At 41.1% G+C, this 12,035-nt stretch overlaps 1 protein-coding gene across 6 annotated transcripts in view; it reads right to left on the bottom strand.

The window, feature by feature from the left end:
• Nucleotides 1-3,802: 3,802 nt before the first annotated feature.
• The window catches only part of TOX3 (TOX high mobility group box family member 3), a 106,164-nt gene continuing 97,931 nt past the window's right edge, over nucleotides 3,803-12,035 (bottom strand). For 4 of the 6 annotated variants that reach the window (XM_025447511.3, XM_025447512.3, XM_025447507.3 and 1 more), the window contains exons 5-8: nucleotides 11,731-11,958; nucleotides 9,894-9,974; nucleotides 5,078-5,821; nucleotides 3,803-4,786 (exon numbers count right to left, since the gene is read on the bottom strand). In XM_025447511.3, coding sequence (XP_025303296.3) covers nucleotides 4,751-4,786; nucleotides 5,078-5,821; nucleotides 9,894-9,974; nucleotides 11,731-11,958 — 1,089 coding nt within the window. In that variant the 3' untranslated portion in view covers nucleotides 3,803-4,750. Of the gene's footprint in view, nucleotides 5,822-9,893; nucleotides 9,975-11,730; nucleotides 11,959-12,035 lie in introns of all 6 variants that reach the window. The other 2 variants (XM_025447509.3, XM_025447510.3) reach the window with 1 other exon arrangement.

Raw genomic sequence — 12,035 nt, 5'->3', positions numbered from 1 at the left:
AATATAGAGACACATTTTCAAATGGGAATCTTGTTCCATTTTTCTTTCTGCTTTATCGCCAACTGGATTTCCCCCTTCTCAGAAGTCAGTTGATAAAATCCTTTGTGCATTTAATCAATCTTGATCATATCTTCCTCATTTGGACTTTAGTCCTTTCTGAGCTAAGCCAAAGTCCTCCTTGCTGGGCTTATAAGACCTCCTACAAACCTAACTCCTAACTTCCTTTCTAGTACCTTCTCCTGCTCACCTTCCCAGTAGCACTGTGTGTCCAGTTTGCTATGCTGTCTGCTGCTGTTTTGATGGCGCTTGTGCTTTTGACATGAACGGCTTTTCTCCTGCTCCCCTTGTCTGGAGACATCTCCTGCTTGACTACCATCGTGGCCTGCTGAAATCCCACCCAACCTTCGAGGCACATCTTAAATGACCATGATTCCATGCAGCCTTCCCTAATACCCCTGACCAATTGCAATCTCTTCCCTTTTTAAAAAAATTTTTCAATTTCTTAGACTACCAAAAAACCCCAAAAAACAAACAAAAAAAACCAGCCCACCAAAACAAAACAAAATACACCCCACAAATCCTACTCAGAAAAATTTGCTTTGTTTCTTGTTAATACACTCATCATTCTGTCTGGTGGGTATATTTCTCCACTACAATACAAAAAATAAAAAGCTCCTGATGTTGAAGATGGCTTACTATTTTATTTTTTGAACCTCTGTTATGGAAAATCTCAAGTATATACAAAGTAAACAGAAGGTCTTGTTTATTTTTGTGTGTCCTTTGGGACCTATTGCCATGTTTTACATGTAGCAGAGCTAAATTTAAGTAATTAGGGCCGTAGGCAAATGGGGCTGCCTGTCTGCATATCTAACTCCAGGTTTCGTGGGTGGTTAAGCTTTTCCCCTCCATATTCATAACCTTCACACCTGTAGGATCACAAGCAACATGGGTTGAACCATTCATTGACTCACACTCAGGGAAAATATTTGTCTTTAAGGTTACTTCAGATAGTCGGTGAAGCTAACCATATTTGATGAGATGAGAAGAAAATTTTATCTAGGAATATTTTAGAAAATAAGAGAATATGAATCTGGTTGTGAATCTGTGTAGTTTTCCTGCTAAGGCACATTTCCTATAAATGCCAGATAGGAGGGCTGTCTAAACATACCAGGGTCATAGCTTTTCTTTACCTTGCATTGTTAGTTGACACAGGTATCATTATGCCATGTCCTCCCCTTCCCAAAACCTCAACCTCCAGCTCTTAAGCCTACAATTTTAGACATTTTTTTTAAAAACTTGTCTACTTAGCCCATTAATTTCTGCTATTACTGCGTGTGTCTGTGTGAGCAATGAAATCCTTAAAGCAAACCAGAATTCTGGAGTGATAGATTACATGCCCACGCTGTGTCATATCCAATTAACTCAAATTGACTGTACAGTGCATTATTCTGTGAGTGCATGGAAGATCAATAAATATGGGGAAAATCCACCCCAGCGCCCCACTTTCCCATCCGATTCTAGTAGATCGGTGGCGGATCATGCTACTGTGATGTGTATGCCACAGCCCAGGCAGGCAGGTGGTGCACAGACACCATTCAAACTTGGCCTATTCAATCTCAACGCCTCTAACTCGCCATTCATGCATAGCAAAACACCATCTGGTCCTATTTTGCCTCCAGCAATCACAGCTGACCAAAACCGATAATAACAGCTGTTGCAAAACAAAAGCCAAACAAAGGGGGTGGGGGGGGGGGGAAGGAAAGGTTAGATTGAAGTCCAGTGCTGAAAAATGCTCCATGAAGTGAGTTACGGGAAAGAAACCATTCAGAGGTCTGAAGCCTGCTGAATGGACACAGCGGAGGACTTCTACTTAAACTTGAGATATTAATCCATCTGTCCAGAACGCCTTCAAACCTCCGTCAGGTGGTAATATATGGCAGAAATTATGCTGCACGAAGGCATTTAAGCTTTTGCTCTTTGAGTTGAGAACTAATGACCCTGTGTCAGCTAAAAATGAAAACTCCTTATGCTCCTCCGTCATACGGCAGTACAGGTTAATGCAAAAAAGGGAACATGTTTAGCCGGAGTAATAAAATAATGGGCACCAGGCAGGGGGAGAGGAAAGGTGTGCTCGGTAGAGGTGGGCGGTGCACCGGCGCTTTGTTAATGTCTCGAGACCATTTAAGAGGAAAGGTAGTTACACCATTTAGAAAGCCCACTAATCAGATACGACATTTCTCATGCCTATTTTTCATTGCCCTGACTTATTTCTGACCTGTAACAACAAAAAAAGAAGTACAGCAGGTACTTACTGATGGTCTCAGGAATAGGAATCAGTCCCATGTATACACTGAAATGCAAGTTGATTCATAATATGCTTTGGCGAATCCTGAGAAACATAATCTGGTGACAGGGTTGGAGAATTGTTTTCATGATTCAAGCCTTTTGACATTTTAAACATACAGTTTTGCCTGATGATTAATTTTCTTAAACTGTAGTAATTAAACTATCTTTTTTTCCTTGAAATTGACCGTCAGCGGCTTAGCAGCATTTAATCAAATGTGATAAAACCCAAGATTTATAAAATCATTTAAGAGATGTTACAACACCTGCCTCTAACTGCAAACAGTTGAAAACAGACTTCGCTTGCAATTAAGTCTTATCACTAGTGACATTTTTTTCCAAGCAATACTTCATGGGTTTTCAAAATGACAATGACAGAACTAATACACAATTACTGTCACATGTAGTTTAGCAATTAATTTTGAAGACATTTGTCTAAAGGTTTCACAACAGAATATAAAATGGTTCTTATTGTTATGTAATGTTAGTTTCAATTCACAGAAAATCTCTTACCATCAGCTCGGCTTCTGATGGGTCTGAGGCAAGCAGATCATTTCTTTGTGGAACACAATTGCCTCCTTGTAGATGTGATTAGGCATCATTCTAAGACTGTTTGAACACTGATACCTGTCAACTAATACATCTTATGAAAAGCTTCAATTTAGACATAAATTTTTCTGCAGCAAGAAATCTATAAATTTATAATTAGAATCTCTTGCTGTTCAATATTTGTACATAATACAGAGTACGAGAGGATTATGAAATATTGAAAGCCAAATTCATTATTCATAGCCCACAACATACAGTAAATATTCTTTGAAATACAACAACAACTTTGAGGAATCTATATCCCATTATTTCTGAATGCCTTGCACACGGGAGCTATGGACACCATAACCCACACCTTCATTTTTGCCAGATTAGGATTCTGGTCAGGGTTGACACTTGCTGTTTTTAATTTTCATTTTATCATAAGCAGTTTAAGACTGTTGCCAGTGGTAATTTGCAATTTTTATCAAGACCTCTTCATTATAGCTTCTGACAGGACAGATGCTGTAATTAATCATGCAAGACAACTGGGGATAGTGGTCACACTGTTCTCAAAGAGGAGCCACTACAGAGCAAGAAAAGGGGGGGAAGAAATGAACACTGAAATAATTATTTTCACCGTCCTTTTTAATAGCAATAACAACACAATGCCGGCTAGTTCTAGCCCCAAACAGAAGACAATTGCTTCTTCCTCTGTACTTACCTTGCCACTTGCATCTTAACAAAAGGATCATTAAAAAAATATTTCTGATTTTTTTAAGAGGTCCTGGGCTTGGGCCATACAATCCAAATTCTTAGCAACGAACATCCTATTTCCAAATGAACACAGAGGATGATGCTTTGGCCCGAGTAAAAGCTGGTGTGTATGTGGCGTCTTTTCCCATCATATACGTATTCAAGGAACCCAAAGTGAAATTTGACATATCATTTTATTTGAAAAGTGAACATTTTCCTGGTTGTTGCATCAAAATACAGTCCACGGTTTTTACTGAAATGTGTTTATTCTATAGCAAGATAAAAGCATTTTTGTTTTAGTTAAGCAAAATACAAACAACTTAATTGCTGCTATCATAACTCATAAAAAAGTATAAAACAGCATAAAAACACAATAAGCAACGTAGCAATGAATGGTTTATGTCACCAGTGTTTACGTTAAAGCCTCGTTTATGAAAACTTTACAACACATGATATGAAAACTTACAACTTTGAAAGAAAATATTTACATTGATTATTCAGATGTGGTGCGTCTTTTAAATATTCTACCGGTATCACATCATAATAAAAACTCTTGCATTTTTTTTTAAATCTTAACTTTTTGTAATAACTGTTTTCATTTAAGTGCATTTCCCTTTTTAAAAATACAGTGTTTTTATTTTTCGAAACTTGTCACTCAAAACACAGAATATAATATTCACATTCTTTTCTTCTAATTGGAATGAGTATGATGGGCTAACAGTGGCCATAGATATCGTTACAACATATACTGTGGTTTGATTTGGAGAAGTCATGGGTTAAAAAAAGTGGAAATGAGTCAGTAATGGAATCTAATCACTTGCATTTTTTTTTTTTCTTTTCTGGAGAGATTTAGGAAAAAAAATAAGAGCTTTGGCAAAAGTCTGTGATTTACATTATTTTTTTTTTTCATGACAAAAAAATGCCATCAACTATTCACGTCATACAAATGTTTGTATGAAACTGGATCTCCGTATTTCAGGTAATTACGACTGTGCTTTTTATTTTTAGGGCTCCGGAAGTTCGAATAGCCTCGAAGTGTGGTTTATTCACTTCTGGGGAAATAAGGCCATTTTCTATGACTCAGAGAGGCCAGGTTACAGTCCTCAGTATGTCCCAGGATTCATTAAACGGTTTGATTCACATATTGTAGGTATATAGCCTGAATAAATAAAAAAAAGGCATCACATAAAAGAGCACAGCTTCTCTTGTTTAGGAACAAAGTGATTTATAGTCAGCTAGGAGATGGTACTCAGCTACACTGTGTTCTTATTGCCTATCTAATAGACACTTGAGAGGACCATGTGATCTGTTACACATTTCGGCATCGCCAACAGCAACTTACAGGCTGCGGCGGACGGCGGGCGAGCCCTCCTCCACCGCCTCCTCCGGGCGCCCGCCTCTGAATGCACCTGCACCTGCCCGCCGCGGGCCGTCTTCAGAAAATACTGACCTGTGACAGTACTTGAGTCTGTGTCTGGGCCTGTATTTGCGACTGGTGCTGCTGGGAGGCCGGCTGGGGGCTCCCGATGGCGGGGAGGGGCGATGTCATCTGGGAGGTGGCGGGGGAGTGCTGCCGGGGCGAAGGCTGGGACGGGTGCTGCAGGTGCTGCAGCTGCTGCAGCTGGATGTGCTGCTGCAGCTGCTGCTGCAGCTGCTGCTGCTGGCTGATCTGCTGCTGGAGATGCTGCTGCTGCTGCAGGTGCTGCTGCATGTGGTGCTGGAAATGCTGTTGTTGCATCTGCTGCTGGATCTGCTGATGCATCTGGTGCTGCTGCAGTTGCTGCTGCTGCATCTGCTGCATCTGCTGCTGCTGCTGTTGTTGCTGCTGCTGCTGCTGCTGCTGCAGCTGCTGCAGCTGATGCTGTTGGGTTTGCACGGAAGGGCTTACTTGGGTGGAGGACGTTGAGCCCACCAGGGTCGTTCCCATGGAGCTTATCAGCGGGGCCCCAATGTTCGATGGCATGTTGGCTGCGATGGTGACCGATGTGACAATCTGGTTCATGGGGAGTCTCATGGTTAGGGGTTTGGGGGCGATCGACCTAGGGAGTGATTGTTGGAGAGTCTGAGGGGAGGCTGACACGGTTCCGTGTTGTGACAGCGGAGGGTTGAGGAGGAGCGAGGATGTCAGATTGGTGGACGCCAGGGTCTGCTGGACAGAGCGGATGGTCTGGGCTTCTGCGGATTCAGCAGCAGCCTGCATCGTGGAGGAGAAAATCCCCAAATATTAAGATACCCAAGGACTGGTTGTTATTTAAATGTTTTTAAGTATTGTAAATGGATTTTAAAAAGCGACTGCCAAAATTCGTTCTTCCCTGTACTAGAGTCTCTTGTCATGTGACTTTTTAGCTTCCCCTCCCCCAGAGGTAGCATCAAATTCCCTACTCCTGGGATCTGGGCTGGCCCTGAGCTCTTGCAGTCGCTCTGGGAATCTGCCATCACCATGTGCGAGATAAAGGGGCACGTGGCCCAGTCACCACTCAAAAGCCAGCCAGCTAACTGCCACATACGTGAACAAGCCCAGGCCCGGCCAACCTCCATGCAGACCAACGAGCAGGCCAGAATCCACTAGTCCTGCTCGTTGGTCTGCATGGAGGTTGGCCGGGCCTGGGCCAGTTCCCTGGCCCCCTCTGAGGTAAATGCTGTTCTGTTTAAGTCACTGGGCTTTGGGGATGGTTGTTACACAGCATGATGTAGCAAAGGTAACTGATACACATGTTCAAGAACAACATGTCTTCAGCAGTTAAGTCTGAGCTAACTCTCATCACTAAGAATCATATTGAAAGACAACAGAGTAGCAACTGCCTGAGTTCAAATCCCACTCTACCACTTAACAACTCTGTGACTCTGGACAAGTTAATACACCCATCTGTTCCTCAGTTTCCTTACCCATAAAATGGGGTTTTATGGCTTTTGCCTTATACAGAGGTTGCGAGAATTAAACTAACTCATGTTTGTTAAGAATTTAGAATAGTGCCTGGCCCACAGAAGCATTTAGTAAATGTTAGCAATTTTCATGAATTAACAATTACTGTGACCAGAAAACCACTACTCAAAAACATCAAGGCTCTGTACTTACATGGCTGTGTATGACAAGTGCTCACCTGAATATAAGAAAAATGTAACTGAATTCCTCAGAGATACTAAATGAGAGTATTTTACAACCTAAGAAAAGTTTTAGTTTATCCAATATTTTCAAAGATCTCCAGATTTCAACACTTGGCTGATGAATAAGCTGTCATAAGATAAACAAGTGATCTGATTTGAGGCTTAACATAGAGAGAAATGACCTATTAATTCTGTGCTAAAAATAATTATTTATTTTTAAATAATTATAATTATCTCCACAAAAATAAAAACTTTTACTCATACAACAATGATTGCCATGATTGCTCTATTTTTTTTCTCTTATTCTTCATAAAATTGGGTGCTTTGGGAGGGGGTTAGTGGGAGCACCTTGGAGGCATCCAGCTGATAGTCACTCTCTTCAAGGATACTATTTATTTCCAGGTTTTTATTACTCACATTTAAAAAATCTACCATTAGAAGGAAACTGAAGGGTGATCTTGTATTGAAAATCACTTCATGTAGGAGAAGCCATTGTTGATGGCTTCTGTTTGAACACACTATCTTTGGGAAGCACCATCTATCGGTGGACAGCGATGGTTTTGTGCAGAGGTTTGGTGGGATTGCATTCCTACTGGAGGGGTACATTTTAAGTCTAAGGTAGGAAGAAACCCTGCAAAGACTCACTGATCACCTTTAAAAAAAGTTAAATCACCCATCAGGTAAAATACACAGGGTCATCCGTACAAACATGAAAATAATTCTTATATACTCTAATGTTAAAAATTACCCAGGTAGTCTTAAGGATGAAACTACTATGGAAGTCCACATTTAGGCCCCTGGGCAATCACCCCAGTGTGCCCTTAAGATGCCACCCTAGAAGCAAATAGAAATGAGCAGATGAGTGGAAAGAGGCCCTGCTTGCCTGCTCCATTTACTCCCTTATGTTTTAATATTAAGCTCTTACTAATTTTTGTTGGTTGTTGGGAAGATTAAAAGTAATAGCAGAGACACATTTTAAGAGAAGGGGCCTAGGCTCTGAATGTAGGGGCATAAGTTAAGTGCAAATATAATGCAACCCTATTTATGATTCTAATGAAGGCTGAAATTTTGCTGCCTATGACCTCACTGCTTGGACAAGACCTTACCTCTTGGACGAGACCTCACCTCCTGGATGAGACCTCACTTAATGGATGAGATCTTCTATCTGGGGCACAGAGTTCAAACTTAGGCTTCCCACATGATGGCCCTTCACTTGAGGACCAAGATCACATGCCCTCGAATCCTTGTATCCCTGATCCATTTAATTATTTGAATATGGTCTGATTTTCAGTCCTCACCATCATGGAGGCAACCCTCCAGATGGGCTTTCTGTTGGTTACCATCTCTCTTTAAATCATGGGCTCCAGAATGGAACCAATTCTTCAGATGTGGTCTAATCATCACACTGTACAATTAGATTCTACTTCCTGTGAGATCACCACATTAGAAGCTATTTTACACTTTTGGCTCAGACTGAAATTACTTTGCGCTTATGCTTCAAGGACTATTTTAGTTACCTGCCAGGGCTCTGAGTATCAATTAAGGATGCTCTCAAACTACACTAACTTAATGAAAACAAAACAAAACAAAACAAAAAAACCAAAAGCCCCCCAACAAACATCCTTTTCTTTTCTTTTCTTTTTCATCCTTTTCAATTTAAAACTCTTTAAAATTCTATCTTCTTGGTTTTCGGGAACCGCTGAATTCCATTTGGTGATACTTTTGAATCCCGATTCTGGTACCCAGTGTATAACTTTTAAAGGTATCCCTTCCATATCAGTCATAGGCTCAATTAGCCCAATCGTGGTTGCTCTTTCCCGAGTGCCTTTTGAGATACTGGCTCTTGGCTGAAATCCATGTGTGGTCAATATTTCATGCTCTAATGCACCAAGATCACCTATTCCTACTTCTGGGTAAATGAATGAATAAATGATCCACTTAGGAAGTACAAGCACACTGTTCCTCTATTTGTGTCACCCTATCTAATCAGCCAACTATATACCTCCATTCTTAACATCTGTAGCCCACACATCTGGCCATTTGCTGCCAATATGCAAATCTGAGGCCAGAACTGGTACATCTTATAATGTGTGTCTTTCAGCATCTCAGAAAAAGGTTTTGCTATTGACCTGATGAATGTTTCTGTTTCTAATGAAGGGGAAAGTGTCCTCACTGCTGACAGGAAAAAAAAAAAAAGGACCTCTCCTGATCTGACTTGAGCAGCTGCCAGGGGTAGATCTTAATATAAAGAAAGAGCTCAGGTGAAGAGAGAAAAAAAGGAATTAAACTCTGTTTAAATGGCTTTGCCAGCAACAGGGATGATGCCCCGTAGCCCAATGTGGTACTTGAGGCAATAAGCATGACAATGGAATGGGATCCCCAGTTGCCAGAGGAAATACATCAAGAACAAAAACATTAGTTCAAATTATTCTCCCCAAAGCCTCTCTAAATTCTAGGAAGGCTAAAGACAAAGTTAATTAAATGTTAAAATATAACCTAATAGCTCATGCTCCTTTTGGATCAAGGTAATAATAATCTAGGCTGACATTTGCTTTGGGATACTGGCGCATTTTATAATACATCAGGGTCCATTTTATACTCTATGTATAATACATATACACGTCTTTTTTTTTAAGTACTTGGAGCATAATTTTATTTTAAATAATCATGAGGTTTATTTATTTATATGATGTGGAACAGTTTGGTCAAAATGCAACATCCCCTATTACAGTAATACAATAAATTGGAGAATTTATGATAGGATGTCCCAAATAGGACCAAACAACCCCCAGTTGAAATAGAGGACATTCTCACAGATCTCAATCCCGGACAAAGAGTAAAAATAAGAGGCTACTGAAGATTTGTCTTTCATATTGGTGTTTGTTAAATAGTTTCAACACACAGAAAGAGACAGCAGTGAATCTTCTGGAAACATTGGAGACTCAGCAGCTTAAACTAACTCCTATTTTTTTTGTGTGCCATCACTGTGGTCACCTCTAATGGAAACAAGTTAGGTTTATGAGTTGTTCAAGATCCCTTTTTTGGGTCAACTCCAAAGGGAGCTGCCTTTATGTTTTCAATGCTTGGTGTGTTGGGGGGGATGGAGGGTGCTTGTTTTCAACATGGTGACTCAGAGACTGGCTTTCCCTGCACAGGTTTACCTTTGAAACGAGGCTGGCCCGGTATGCAGCCAAGGCCTTCAGGTATTCCTTTTTGGCAGCTTCTGTTTTCCGTTTATAAACCTATAAAAAAGACCACAATTAGCACCACCTCTAGCATACAAATTCTCAGCCACAAAATGACGGCTGCACAAATGAGGTCACAACATAACTCACCTAAATCACTGGTCTCTGTGGCTTTGAGTTTTAAATATGAACACACACACACACACACTCACACACAGAAATATTAAAACCCTGCTATCCCCACTGGGAGCACAATTTTGATGTTTACGATTATAAATGAAAAAAGATTTCCGGTTGTAGCACAAATGCCTTGAGAGAAACAGCTGAGGGCCTCATGCTCAGGCAGCAGATAAGGTTGCAAGAAGAGTCAAATTGGCTACAAATGGTTCAAATTACAGAAAATCACGAGTTTCTCCATCAGTGTCTTCTTTCCCTTATCCATATTTCTCACTGGCACTGAATCAGAGGATTAAAAACCAACAACAGGTACGGTGTGTTAAAACACAAGAGAAAAAGATGAAAACACCTTGGTTTTCTTTTGAAGAAAAAAAAAAAAGCCAGAAATAGTTAAAAGATAAGAAATTTCCATTAGTGAGGTCAATGAGTTACATAAACAAATCCCAATTTGTTAAACGTGATGTGCGCTTCCTTTTCTTAATGGTGTCTGATGGCTGTGTGTTAGACCAAAGCGCAACCATCTTTCTCTCCAGAGTTAAAAGATGTAGCAGTTTGCCAGTCCCTGAGGATTACATTTCTGGGGCAGAAAATCACTGTGCCACATACAACAATAAGCTCACAGCAAATGGGCAAGTTCTATAGCTGCATCATCCCAAGCTAGTAGGAATGAGGTCATGATTTGTAAAGAAAAATCAAGAGTTTTCTTCCACGTTTCATTCCTGAGATGGTTATTCTATTTTATTACTAAGATAGGTAATATATGTCCTGACTGAGGACATATAACGTCCACTCCTACAAATGGTCATTGGGAGTTTCATGCAAGGAGCAAGGAACCCCTACTTCCTCTTCATTTGTGCGGAGGACCCCAAGGGGAGGCCCAGGAGTCAAGGCCCCTAAGGAAGTTATCTCCCACCAGCTTGGCTAGTCTCCCCATACCGCTCATATGGTCGAGCTTTCAAATGAACTTGGAATAAAATTTCAAATGCCCAGTCACAATGATGAGACTCGTGGGGGGGCGGGGGGGGGGGAGGGTTGGTCTTCAAAGTTTGGAAACCCACCAGGACAGCACAAGGGTCCAGACAGATGATCAAAGAAAAGGCAAGGGGTGGGGGATGGACCTAATCCCTTTGTAGTGCCCTTTCTGAATAAAGAGGGCAAATTCCTCATTATTTAAAATGAAAAGATGATCTTCAAAAGTTCATGTGTGCAGGATGCTGCCCAAATTTCCCCATTTCTCCTCTGAATGGGTTCTGAACACATACTCTTAAGATGGGGGGCAGAGAAATCTATATAGCTGGGAGGGGCTTGGATTTATACAACTGTGTTTCTAAATTCCATAGCTTAGAAAGGTCCTGATGAGAAACAGTCAGATTAAGTGAAAGTTCACTCAGAAAAAGTATGAGGGGAGCCTGGGTGGCTCAGTTGGTGAAGCATCTACTTTCGGCTCAGGGCACAATCCTAGAGTCCTGGGATGGAGCCCTGAGCCTGCTTCTCTCAACCCCTCTGCCCACCTTACCCCCCTCACATTCTCTCTCAAATAAATAAAATCTTTTTTAAAAAAAGAAAAAAAAAGGTGTATGAAATACTCTGGAAACCTTTTCATATACAGACGTGTGCTGGATCTTCTTCACCTCACCTGCTTTTGCTCTTCCCCAAGGCTATCCCACATAGATGCGACGATTTTTGAGACCTCTCCAAAGGTTGCATTGGGGTTTTGCCCTTTAATTGCAGCCTGTGTGTCCCTGAAAAACAGGGCATATGCAGACACTGGCTTCTGGGGCTCGTTGGGGTCTTTCTTTTTCTTTTTCTTTGGAGTCTTGGGCTTCTTGCCAGAATCTGGAGCAGCTCTTTTCTCTCCAATGGCCTGCAAAGCAGGAAGAAAATTCACTGCCTAGAATGTACATCTGCAGAGAAGGTGGCAAGACCTACCCAGGTCCGCCA

This window comes from Canis lupus, chromosome 2, assembly GCF_003254725.2.
Source record: "Canis lupus dingo isolate Sandy chromosome 2, ASM325472v2, whole genome shotgun sequence".
Taxonomy (NCBI): domain Eukaryota; kingdom Metazoa; phylum Chordata; class Mammalia; order Carnivora; family Canidae; genus Canis; species Canis lupus.
Note: the sequence above shows the minus strand (reverse complement) of the source record. Positions and strands in the feature narration are given on the sequence as shown.